At 51.9% G+C, this 12696-nt stretch overlaps 1 protein-coding gene across 2 annotated transcripts in view; it reads right to left on the reverse strand.

The window, feature by feature from the left end:
• Nucleotides 1-8687: 8687 nt before the first annotated feature.
• The window catches only part of Gng7 (guanine nucleotide binding protein (G protein), gamma 7), a 66302-nt gene continuing 62293 nt past the window's right edge, over nt 8688-12696 (reverse strand). For both annotated transcript variants that reach the window (NM_010319.3, NM_001038655.1), the window contains exon 4: nt 8688-11810. In NM_010319.3, the coding sequence (NP_034449.2) occupies nt 11685-11810 (126 nt within the window). In that variant the 3' untranslated portion in view covers nt 8688-11684. The remainder of the gene's footprint in view (nt 11811-12696) is intronic.

A 12696-nucleotide genomic window follows, 5' to 3' on the forward strand; every position in this document is an offset into this window, starting at 1 on the left:
CTGGCCGAGATCACCCGTGACGGTGGCGCCGTCCTGCGTGGGCTACGCTGGAGCCGAGCTCCAATGACATCAGCCTTACGTTTGATTCTGCGCAGGCCGAGCACATGGAAAAAAGAAATAAAATGTGTCCGTGGGCTTTCCTTTGTGTTTTTTGCGTATGCACTTGTAGAAAGTGCTTTTAACTATGCGACCCTCATTTCACGCATGGAGAAACTGAAGCTGGGTCCTGCCTACCTTACCAGCTCATGGTTGGAAATATATTCATCCCTAGCCCGTAAAACTGGGTCCAGCGCCTCCATGGAATAACTAGCCCTGAGTTCTCTCCCCAGCACAGCTTAAACCTGAAGGCATAGTGATACAGGTCGCACTGCAACTGCTCAGGAGGCTGAAGCAGGATTGCTGTGAGCTTGAAGCCACGTAGGCTACATACAAACCCTCCGCTCCAAAACACAACAAACAAACAAACAAACAAACAAACAAACAACACCCCACCCCCACCAAGTACTGAGATTGTAGTTCAGAGCATGCCACCAGGCTTCCTTCTGAGGGCTTGGGAGAGGCAGGAGGGTCAGGAGTTCAAGGTCATCCTCCCTGCATAGTGAGTCAGAGTTTAGTCTGTTTCCAAAAGACCACAGCAAAGCTCTGTGCAGGGCAGCCCCCTCTCCTACGGTCACACTCAGTCTCTAGGGCACAAGTTGGCTCAGAAAAGTTCTTTGGGTAGCATAGCTACACACAGCACAACAGGCACCAAACCTGTAGCCAAGTGCTCCCTGCTCGGCATCCCTGCCCTCTGCTGTGGCCTGAGGCCATGCCCACATGGGAGCCAGCACACCCGGCTGGCCTGCTCGGCTGGGGTGTGCCCACTGGCTCCCGCTGACTCCACAGCAGACAACACTCTAAATATAGCCTGGGAGGCGGTGAGAGCTATTTTTAGCCTGGATGGCTTGGGTCCTCCCAGTTCCCAGGTCAGCAATCTTGAGGCCAGCCAGGACCTGGGGGAAAGGGAGGAGGGTTGCTTCATTTGCTGAGGTCCCTACCCTCTGTGCAGCCTAGATGACAGGTGGACCTGGGGAGGAAGGCTATATAGGACAAGAGGAAGGAGAGGGGGAGGGAGAATCTTAGTGAAGGTGCCTCTCTCAGACCCTCTGCTCTCTCCAGCCTGCCTGGCCTTCTCCTGGGCCAAACTGGCTGCTTTCTATTTGGAGACACATCGTACTTTCCGTGGTTATATTTAGCTGCTTTGGGGATCCCTCCACCCAGCCTGGCTAGCCTGTTCTTCCTCCCCCCCCCTTCTCCTCCCTCTTCTCCCCCTCCTCTTCTTCTTCCTGGCTGGCAGGCCCAGGGCTTGTCTCACCCATCACAGAGTGGGCATTGCCCCTCTAACCCTCTGACCTGCCAAGAGCCTTAGTGTAGGGACATTCCCCTGGTCTCTGATGGGGGAATGGCATGTCTAGGATCTCAGTGAGCAAGGCCTTCCGACCTCCAGGAATCTGTGACACCCCACAACTAACATCTGCCTCCAGGTCAGGGCAGGCTTCTCTGGCTGTAACCTTTCACCTCATTTTGGGGTTGTTAAGAATGCCTAATAACTCCTTTGGCTGGGGGAGGGTACCTTGTCCCCACGGGTGGGCTACAGGGTAAGGGCAAACTGAGGCATAGAAGATTCTTGGGGTAGAGGGAACATGATCTTATTTCTGTTCATACTACATCTAAGTGATGGGCCACCTAGGGACAGTTTCTTTACCTCTCTGGGCTTCCTTTCAGGATATGACCTGGGAATCACAATGGCAAACAGGATTTGTGAACAAATGTGTTAGAGAACTTAGAATGAGATTCACCCAGAGGACTGAGCCAGGATCTTAGGAAGGAGGCAAGTTCAGGCACCCAGTGCTGAAGTACTAGTACTTAGCAACCTAGCACTTAGTACTCTATAAAGTGTCAGTACCCAAGTACCCAAGCCCAGCTAAGGAGCTCCTTCTGGTATCTCTGGTTTTATATCCGATGAGGCCCAGGCCTTCTGTTCTGAAAGCTTGATGGGGGAGAACCCAGATTACAGCCCAGGAAACTGAGGCCATGGACTGGGCTCCCAGGGTCTTATGACTGGTGACACACAGACCAGCACATGCTCCTGGCTTGACATTGGTGGTGACTTACACCTTGTGCCAGGGCTGCCTTGGTCATGCTGTAGCCCAGGGTTGGACTTACAGAGACCTGTGACTTCTGGCTCACTGTGCAGTGAGTGGTTTCAGACTACTCCTCAGTGTCCACGCTCAGAATAACAGAATCTTGTTCTGTTTTAAGACAGAGTCTTCATATGTATCCCTGGTTGATGTGGAAAATATTATGTATACGCCGCTGGCCTGCAACTTGTGGTCATCCTCCTGCCTCTACCTCCAGAGTGCTTGGATGACAAGTGTGCCACCATGACCTCATGAAGATATCAGAATTTGGGGGGCTGGAGAGATGGCTCAGTGGTTAAGAGCACTGACTGATCTTCCAGAGGTCCTGAGTTCAAATCCCAGCAACTACATGGTAGCTCACAACCATCCGTAATGGGATCTGATGTCTTCTTCTCGGAGTGTCTGAAGACAGCTACAGTGTACTCACATACATAAAATAAATAAATAAATCTTTTTTAAAAAATCAGAATTTCAGCCAGGCATGGTGGTGCACACCTTTTATCTCAGCATTCAGAGGCTGAGGCAGGCAGATCTCTGAGTTTGAGACCAGTCTGGTCTACAGAGTGAATCCAGGGCAGCCAAGGCTACACAGAGAAACCCTGTGTGGAACTAAATTATCACTATTATCATTATTATTATTATTATTATTATTATTATTATTATAAATAATAATTTGGGCACAGGCAATAATATGGCTCAGTAAAGGAATTGCCACGAGAGACCCACAGCACCTACGTAAAATCCATGGTGCAGCAGCAGTGCAGGAGAATCCCTGAGCCCTGGTTTCTGCCAGCAAAGTCTAATCTGCCCAGCCCTTCTGAGACTGTCCCTAGGCCAGGGACACCTACGACCTCTGAACTTGCCCCTCAGCTGCTCTGAGCCTGGCGTCCTCCCGGAAGCAAGATCAGGCAGGATCAGGAAACTGAGGTTCTGAGGCCCAGCCAGACTCTTTCAGAGGAAAGAGGTGAATCCCGCGCCCTGAGGCCTGGCAGGGCAGGAGACAGGAGCATCTTCAGAGAAAACGGCCGGAAGTGCAGAGGAAGCTGCTGGTCAGATGGGGAAGTCAGAATCTTACCTCACCAGGGCTCCCTCAAACTCACTATGAAGCCTAGGAAGACCGGCTAGGTTTGGGCTTTAGAAGGGAGCAGGGTGAGGGAAGGTGGATGATGGTGGGGTCACTGCCAGAGCCAGGAAACAATTACCTCGTGTTTGATCTTGTATATGAAATCTAAATGTGAAAATGGTGTGTGTGGGGGGGGTGGGGGGAGCAGGGTTCAGAAAAGGGAAGGAGTCAGAACCTGGGGATAAGTACAGGGCAAGCAAGGAAGGGACACGGGCAAAGCTCACGAGCTCGTGCAGGTTACAGATAGTTACAGACTTACAGACAGAGCAACAAAAGGTATGGGGGAGGAGCTGAGAGGTATGGGGGAGGAGCTGAGAGGTATGGGGGAGGAGCTGAGGTCAGCAGTGACCCTCACCTGTCATTATGAGGACAAGGTTTTGATTTCAAGCATCCAGACTAGCTCCAGGAAATCCACCGTTTCTGGACTCAGAGGGCACCTGCCCAGGGGTGTAGCCTGCCTAGAATCCACCAGTGAGGAGCTGGGAGCATGGGTAGAGCCTGTGTCTGTACAAGGCCTTGGGCTTCATCCGTTGAAGTACAGAAAAACACCTTGGGTATGAAGAAAGGTCATGGTGACTGCAGCCTGAGAGGAGCAGTCAGATGGCTTCCGATCCCGGACACCTGTTGGACAGCTTGGCCCCCACATCCCACTGGCTGGCCTGGTGTAAGTCTCACATGAACAAGAGCACATTTCTTTCCCATCCTGAGCTTGGAGTTCGTCCCAGAATGATAAATTCCGATGAAACTAAGTGGGTGCATCCTTAGGTCATCAGCAGGCAGCGTTCCATCATTCTTTCCACAGTAAACCCTGCTGGCTCCAAGGTTAGGGTCCCACTTGTTCTGGAGGGCAAGTGCGCGCGACCGCATGCGTGCGTGTACACACACACACACACACACACACACACACACACACACACACACACTCCACATTCCTTCCTACATGACCTTTCCCTTTACAGGGAAAGTTTTTCCCTCATCTCTTTGGATCTTCATCATCAGCCTGAATCCTCAGGTAGTGTGTTAATTTCTACTGCAGAGATAAATGACCCTAAGAAAAAGCAACAGAGAGAGAGAGAGAGAGAGAGAGAGAGAGAGAGAGAGAGAGAGAGAGTGAGTTTATTTGGTTGTGGGTTCTGGTTGGTCTGTCACTGAAGTTGTCAAGGCAACAGGAAAGTGAAGCAACCATCGAGTCAGAGCAGCCAGTCCATCCTCCACTCATTCTTCCTTTTTCATACTGTTCAAGGCTGCGTAAGAATGGTGCTGCCCTCAGTGGGCTGGGGTCTCCTCACACCAGTTAATGTCATCAAGAGCATCCATCACTGACAGGACCACAGACCAGCACCGTCCGCACAGTCCCAGGTGATGGTACATTGTGTCAAGTTGATGACGAAAACTGACCAGGTCATTGTCAGAGTCACCTGGACCTGTACTGACTGTTCCTAAGAAGCCTATGTCCTTAAAAGTACTTTTTCTTGGGATACGTAATCAGGTAATCAGGCAGATCTCTGTGAGATCAAGCCCATGCTAGTCTATGTAGTGAGTTCGGCGTCAGTCAGCAAAACAGGAGACCTTGGTTCAAAATGTTTTTATTTTTTAGTTCTTCATTTTTCATTTCTTTATTTGTGTGTGAACCGAATGAGCTTATTGGGGCTGCTTAGAGGAGCTTGGGTGATTTGGGAACTGATCACCTAACAGTCGCCAGGACATGGGTAAGGACTCGCGAGAGCTGAGTTTCTGGGGTGTGGGGTGCCCTCCTCTCCTCTCGCTCACAGAATTGTTTCTTGCTCACAGAAGCCCTGAGCCTGAGCTTTGTAAATGTCTTGCAAGCCACATGAACCTGAAATGTGTAATTTCCATAATGTCCCCTTGCAGAGAGGAAACATACATAGCTAGGAACAGGATAACAAGGAAAGCTGGCCCAGGACTCTCACCTCTGTCCCTTCCAAGAGGAAACTGGAAGTCTACAGTAGGCCTTGTTAGATTTGGGGAACAGCTTATGATTCTGGGGTGCCTTACTTCAATCCTGTTGTAGGGGCTATCACACCCTCCCTGTGTGGATCCATCCACATGTGTGGTAGGGACCACGCTGGGTCTGCAGAGGTGGCGTTGGCATTCTGAGTGGTACCCAGCATGCCTCATAGCTCAGCCTTGCCTTGGTGTGTTTGTGTGGGGGCCAGAGTGTCTTCTGCAATCTTTCTCCTCATTGCTTATTGACACAAGGCATTTCACAGAACACAGAATTGATGCTTGCATACAAGCACTTAACCCATTGATGTCCTGTGAGGATCATCATCTGTGGGGTGGGCTGCCCCTCTCTTCCAGCCACTCTTGATGTATGGGTGCCAGAGTGCACAAGGGGTACACTGTGGCTTTGAGGTTGGGAACTCAGGTGGCACAACTATCCAAGAGGTGGTCATTATGCCACTAGAGACCGATGTTCCTGTAGGGCAGCTGCCTGAGTGGCCTATGCTCCTGTAAGGAATCTCAAGAAACTCCTTGGACCATGTCAAGTATGGCGATGCACACTTGGTGTTCCTGCACCACAGAGGCAACTACAGGCAGAGCTACACTCTGAGTCCAGGACAGCCAGAGTTAGACAGAGAAAACAAACAGAATTCCTTCAGAAAATTAATAATAATAATTAATAATAGACGGGCAGTGGTGGCACACGCCTTTAATCCCAGCACTTGGGAGGCAGAGGCAGGCGGATTTCTGAGTTCGAGGCCAGCCTGGGCTACAGAGTGAGTTCCAGGACAGCTAGGGCTACACAGAGATACCCTGTCTCAAAACAAAACAACAACAACAAAAAAACAGTATTGCATTTATTTACTTGTGGGAGCCAGGCACACAGGCCATGGTGTTAAGTGAGGAGGTCGGAGGACAACTTGCAGGAGTCAGATCTACCACATGGGTCCCAGGGATGGAACTCAGGCCCTGAGGCTTGGCAGTGAGTGCCTGCACCCCCTTGTCCCTTTGGCCCTGTTTGCTTAACTGTTTTCAATTCAATTGCATTTGTAGGTGTATCTGTGAAGATGCCTGTGGGTGCCTTTGGAGGCCAGAAGGGCACATCACATCCCCTGCCGCTGGAGTTATATGTGGACTCTGGGGACCTAATTTGGGTCCTCTGAAAGGGCAGCCAATGCTCGCAACCGCCTCCACCTCCTGAGCACTGAGATGAAGTCTTAAGCCCCCACACTTGTCCAGTAGACCATTTGCATACATTTCCCCAGCAAAAACAGCGGTGACCTTCAGGGCCTGGATGATGTAGAAGGCTCAGAAGCCCCCTGCCAGGTTCTTTGCTCCTATGTGAGTGGACCAAGCCCCAGGCTTTCCTATTTAGATGTGGGTGTGTTTGAGGCTGTCCTCCTGATGATCACAACCCTCACTGAGGGTCACCTGTTGTCCATGAACTCCCATTGTTCTCTGTGCAAAGCTTGCTTCACTCAGTGTAGTGCTGGCGAGTCACCCCCGTGCTCGCACCACGTTCCTTCCCAGGGCTGAGTTGTGTCCTTTGGTATGAACGTTTCCTTTCCCTGTTCACCTGTGGCCGAATACCTGAGATGCTTCCAGCTTTTGTCTCTAGAACCAGAGCCACTCAGAACATTCCTTTAAAAGAAACATTTCTCTTGCTTTTAGTTATTTGTACTGCGTTCGAGTGCAGTACCCGCAGAGGCCAGAGGGGGCGTCAGATTCCCATGGAGCTGAAGTCATAGGGGGTTGTAGGCTGCCATGTAACTTGCTGGGAATTGAAACTGGGACCTCTGCAAGAGCAGTCAGTGCTCTTAACTGCCGATCCACCTCGCCAGCACCAGGGACTCATTCTGTAGCTCAAGCTAGCCTTGCACTCCAGATCCTCCTGCCTTGGACACCACCCCCTCCCCATGTGCTGCCCCTGAGTCTTGTGGCTTGATCTGCCTCTTTCACGGGAAAGCTTACACAGAGCCCTTTAGGACCTTTAGGGCCTCTGAGAAGCTGTTCTGGAGGGTGTGTGGGACTGCAGAGCCTATGGGGGTGTGGCCTGTGATTCACTCGCATTAACTTGGTTCAGGGATGCTGCTGCTGCCACTGTCACACACACACCAGACACTTCCATAAAACTGTCTTGTTCTCTCTTTTTTTTCCTCCTGAGCCTTCACTGTCCTGGGAAGGCTGACTCTATTTGGGGGTGGGGGTTGTCACTGATGTCTCACACTGTGACCTCTTATACAGGAGAGCCTTCCACTCACAGAGCAGACAGGGACCCCTGTGCAAAGTGGAGCCTGGAAGCTATCCTCTCCTCCTCCTCCCCTGGGATCCCAGATCGATGCCCAGGTGAGTTTGTCAGGCCATGGTCCCTCAGACGAAACCACAGGCCACAGTAAGTGGTGGCTAAGTCAACAACACACCCTTTCTAGTCGGCTCTCCCTCCCTCCTCGCTGTCCTAGTTCACCCTGAACCTTGGGTCCAATAGATGTCTGCCTCAAACTCAAGTTCTGTGGCAGTCAGGCATGGGGGCTGCTACAAGCCCCAAAGACCACCTTATCTGCACCCTCAGATCTGTGACACGTCATCTCCCAGGGAGGAGAAACTTTACAGAGATCAAGCTGAGGGTCCCGAGCTGGGGGCTGTCCTGGATTATCCAGGACTTGCTGCATCAGTTTGGTCCTCAGAAGGAGGCAGATAGGTGACAGGCAGACAGACTGGAAGATACTGCCCTGCTGGCTCCAAAGGAGGAGGCTGGGGCTTTGAGCCAAGGAATGCAGGGCCTCAGGCTACTGTGAGGGAACAACTGCAGGTTCTTCCTGGACAGTCCCTGCAGGCCTGGACTGCAGCCAAGGGATGCCTGTGTTGAACCTCTGATCGCACAAGTGTTTAGGAATGAAAGGTCTTCTATCTTTTATGGTGCTGGGATTGAACCCAGGGCCTTTGCACATGTAGTGTGAGTTTTCTTTCACTAACCCATGTTCTGAGCCCCTTACTGGGTGACTCTAGGCAGGTAAACAGTGTGCCTGTCTCCAAACAAAACAAAAGGCCAGGGTGGAGCACAGTGGGTGGAGCACTAACCCAGTATGAACAAATACCTGGCTCCCACTCCTAGCACTTTGGGGACCCAACTATGCTGGCCATACTTGTCATCCAGTACTCAGGAGTTACAGGCAGGAAGGTCAGGCTAGCCCACACTGTACAATGAGTTCGAGGCCAGCCTGGACTATGTGAGATGCTTGTCTCAAAATAAAACAGTTCAATGAGCAGACCTACAGTCCACCCGGCCTGAGCCTCACTCCTCCCTCATCCCAGGTGTCCGATGGAGTCCCTGAGGAAGGGGGTGTGGAAGGCTGGCCACTGTCCCTTACATTATCTGAGCCATCCAGGCAAGGGAGAGAAAAATAATTTAGAGTCGAGACAAAAGGAAAATCGAGGCTTTTATTATGGAGGAGTCACTCTCCTGTGACCTCATTCCACACAATAGTAACACTGGGAGAGTGGGCGTGGCACACGGGAAAAAGTTTTTTTTTTAATCAGAAATAAAAACCAACCAGCTTCACAAAGCAGAGGGAAGGGGGAGGAGTCTGAAGGGGTAGGAGCCAGCCCTGGAGCGTGAGGGGGAGGAGCCAGCCCTGAAGTGGGGACGGAAATGGAAAGTGCCATGTGACATCTGGCCAGTGTATATGGCTTCTGTGTAGGATACACCCCCCCATGCCCACCAACCTTCTCCTTAGGTTGGAAGTCCCTCCTGGGTGGCTCAAGCTGCAGCAGGTCTAACAGTTTTGGTTGTTTTATTTTGTTTTTAGACGGTGTCTCTACAACCCTGGCTGTCCTGGAACTCACTCTGTAGATGAGGCTGGCCTCGAATTCACGGAGATCCCCTTGCCTCTGTCTCCCAAGTGTTGGGATTGAAGGTGAGGGCCCCCAATCTTGGCTCCTGATGGCTCTGTTGTGTTCTGGTTTCCCTAAGTATCTCTAAGCTGAGGCAGGGCTCCAGTGGTTAGGAGGGCACACAAGGGCTATTGGGGCCCAAGGTCCATCCTGGATACATCAGCCAAGCACGTCCTACCTTCCTTGGGAACAAGAAGTCACTTTGTCCTTGGCCTGTGAGTCACCTAGGGAGGGAGAACTGGAAGTGTGGGCAGAGATGCAGATTTGAGTTTTTTGTCCCAGAGGAGAGAAACAAAATGCTCCGACCACACACAGGCTGGCCAGGCAGGCATCTGCTGTCGTGATGTGAGAGAGTGAGAGAGTGCACTGAATTTGAGACATGGTCTCATGTAGTCCAGGTTAGCCTTGAGCCCATTATGTAGCTGAGGAAGACCCTGAAGTCCTGATCTGCCTACCCCAGTGCCCGTGCCTGGTTACTTCGAGCTTGGGGTGGAACCCAGCTTTCCAGCATGCTGGGTGGGTGCTCTGCAGCCCTGGTCCCCAGATTTCCAGCTTTCCTTTCTCCTTGCCAGTGTAGCTGGGGACACACATCCTGGGACCTGGTTCCTAGCCTAATGCAAGGTGGCTGTAGTTTGAGGGTGGGGGAAACTGGCTTTTCTGACTCAAGCCAGGTTCTGAGAGTCAGGCTGACCAAAGTTGCTGGCCCTCTCTGACCAGTAATGGGAGCTGATGCACAGAAGCCAGACCCTTGGTCTGTGCTCTCTGGGACCCAGCCCATGGAGGGGGAAGTGGGAGGGGGGCGCTCTTAGCACCTGCAATGCCTCCCCTTAGTCACACCCCAGACTTCTTTTCCTGTTTCCATCAAATGGATTTGGGGGAGCCTGCCACCTTACCTAGGCGGTAGGTCATGCCTAACTGGCTAGAAGATGAGCTAACTGTGCTCACCCCTTTCACTTTGCCCAGGGATCAGCCTGGCCCAGGCTTTTGGCAGCAGATTTCCACCAGGGATACAGGGAACAACTAGACTGGCTTCAGTTCTGCGGTTTGCTCCCATACTGATCTGGCAGGAGAAAGAGGCAGCTGGGGTCTTTCAAATGCTTAGGCTGCCTCTGTGTGTGGCTGCACACCGCATTGGCACACCCAAGTCGTGTCCTCCCTATACCTGCCACTGTCACTGTTACAGACAGAGGGCATGTTTTCTTCAGTCCAATCCAATGCCAGGCATGCAAGCACAAGACCGTCATGTAGGTACTCTGGAGACAGAGGCAGGAAGATCTCCTGTTCCAGGCCAGCCTGGACTCTAGGGCTCTGTTCACAAAATAGAAAGAGAAGAGGCCTGGCTCAGGGGTAGAATGCTGTGGAGAATCTACCAACAAGGGTCTAGGGGCGTGGTCAGGGTGGAGCCCCAGACTACAATCTCCCAGTGAGGGGCTGGGGGAGTGGTCAATGTAGAGCCCCACCTAGAATGCCCCAGTAAGGGGCTGAGGTCGCAGTTCGGGGTGGAGCCCCGCCTAGAGTCCCCAAATCCTCATTGGGGTGTGGTCTGGGTGGAGCCCTGCCTAGAATCCCCCAATCTGGGAGTGCAGACCAGGGCTACAGTCCCCACACTGAGGGGCTTGGATTCTAGCTAGTTACAAAATAGTTTGTCCTAGGAAGGAGGCAGGGGGATCTGGAGCCACAGTCACGATGTGGGACGGAGAACCCCGTCACTCCTCGATCACCTCGAGAGATAACTAATCTGCATTTCTGCCCTCACAACTACCTGGATAACTGTGTAACTGGGAGAAAATGGGGAGCCACCAATGACCACGTGGATCTCAGGCTTAGGAGACAAAATTACACACTCGGTCATACCAGCAAGAGCTTCCTTTGAATGGAGACCCAGATGCCCGTCTCTGGAATGGGCCATGTCTCTGGAGAAATGGCGTCACTGTGTACATGACAGGGCCACTCTGGAAGGACACAGGGCAGCACAGGGTGCATTGTGTGTGCCCCGCGCGGGTGGAGCCAGAGGTCAAGGCTGGGTGTCCTCCTCTGTCTGGAGTTTACTGACAACTAGAATGGCAGTCCCTCAAGCCCTGGGGACCCTTCTGCCTTGCCTACCAAGTGCTGAAGTACATACAACCTTGTGACACTGCACCTGCATGCTTTCTGTGGGACCTGAGGACCGCGCCGCACCTAGGGTCCTCACGCTTGCAAGGCAATCCCGTTTATCAACGGAGCCCTTTCCCCAAGGCAACTAAGGGGAGCTTTAAAAATGGGCCACAGTAGTGACTCTTGAAAAGAGGGGGTGGGGGTGACGAGGCTAACATCTCAGTTAGGCCAGGCGACAGTCAGAGCCCCACCTGGGTTCATAAACTCCAGCTAGGTCAGGAAGATCCCGGCATTCACAATGGTTTTTGTTCCTTTAGAATTCAAAGTGGGAAGGATTCAAATATTTTCCTTACAGGAAAAATTGGACCAATACCTCCGGGGTGGGGAGAAAGAGAGGGAGAGATGGGGAAGAGAGAGAGAAAGAGAGAGAACTAGAGAATTATGCAAGGCTTTTTGTCTTTGAATGGATTCTCAGAGGCTGGCACGCCAACCAGCAAGGGATCGTTGCGGGCATGTTGCTCACAGTAGCCCATCAGGTCTGACGAGGCCTTGGAGACCTGTGTAGCACAAGGAGGAGAAAGGAAAGGTCAGATGGGACAGATCACAGCAGCCATAAGGCAGGGAGAGCCCAGAGAAGGTCACACACACGCTGTGGTACACATGCTGTGGAATAGTACGTAGCCATGATAACGAATGAGGCCCTGACACAGGCTACAACATAAAGGGAATTTGAGGAACTTGTGTTCAGTCATAGTCAGACACAGAAGCCACATAGTATATACTCCCTCCATGATAAGGTATTTCTAGAATGAACCAATCCAAGATAGGAAGTAGATAAAGAGATGGGATGAAGTGATGGCTCCCTTGAGAGATCTTAGCGTGGGCTTATGGTCCCAAAAGACCATGAGGATGTCTAACAAGCATTGCGAACCACCCACAGGGACTGGGCATGTGGTCTGGGTGGAGCCCCGCCTAGAATCCCCCCAATGAGGGGCTGGGGGCGTGGCTTAGAGTACAAATGTTCCATGTTCAAGTGACCCTCTGGGCTCCTTGAGGAGTCTAGGTGGTGGCTCCGCCCTGACCACGCCCCCAGCCCCTTTTTCTTTATTTACCACACAGATCAAACAGTTTCCTTTTTCTTTTTTTTGGGGGGGGGGTTTCGAGACAGGGTTTTTCTGTGTATCCCTGGCTGTCCTGGAACTCACTCTGTAGACCAGGCTGGCCTCGAACTCAGAAATTGGCCTGCCTCTGCCTTCCAAGTGCTGGTATTAAAGGCGAGCGCCACCACGCCCGGCTACACAGTTTTCTTTTGATTTCATCTTTTTGAAATGGAATGTTTTGTTTCATTTCCTTGTCACTGCAAGAAATGAAAACCTTGCCCAACTGTGGAAGCAGTTAGACCCCCATCTGCGCCATTCCTCTGTGTATATATCTTCTGCTTGC

The sequence above is a fragment of the Mus musculus genome, chromosome 10 (genome assembly GCF_000001635.26).
Source record: "Mus musculus strain C57BL/6J chromosome 10, GRCm38.p6 C57BL/6J".
In the NCBI taxonomy this organism is placed as follows: Eukaryota; Metazoa; Chordata; class Mammalia; order Rodentia; family Muridae; genus Mus; species Mus musculus.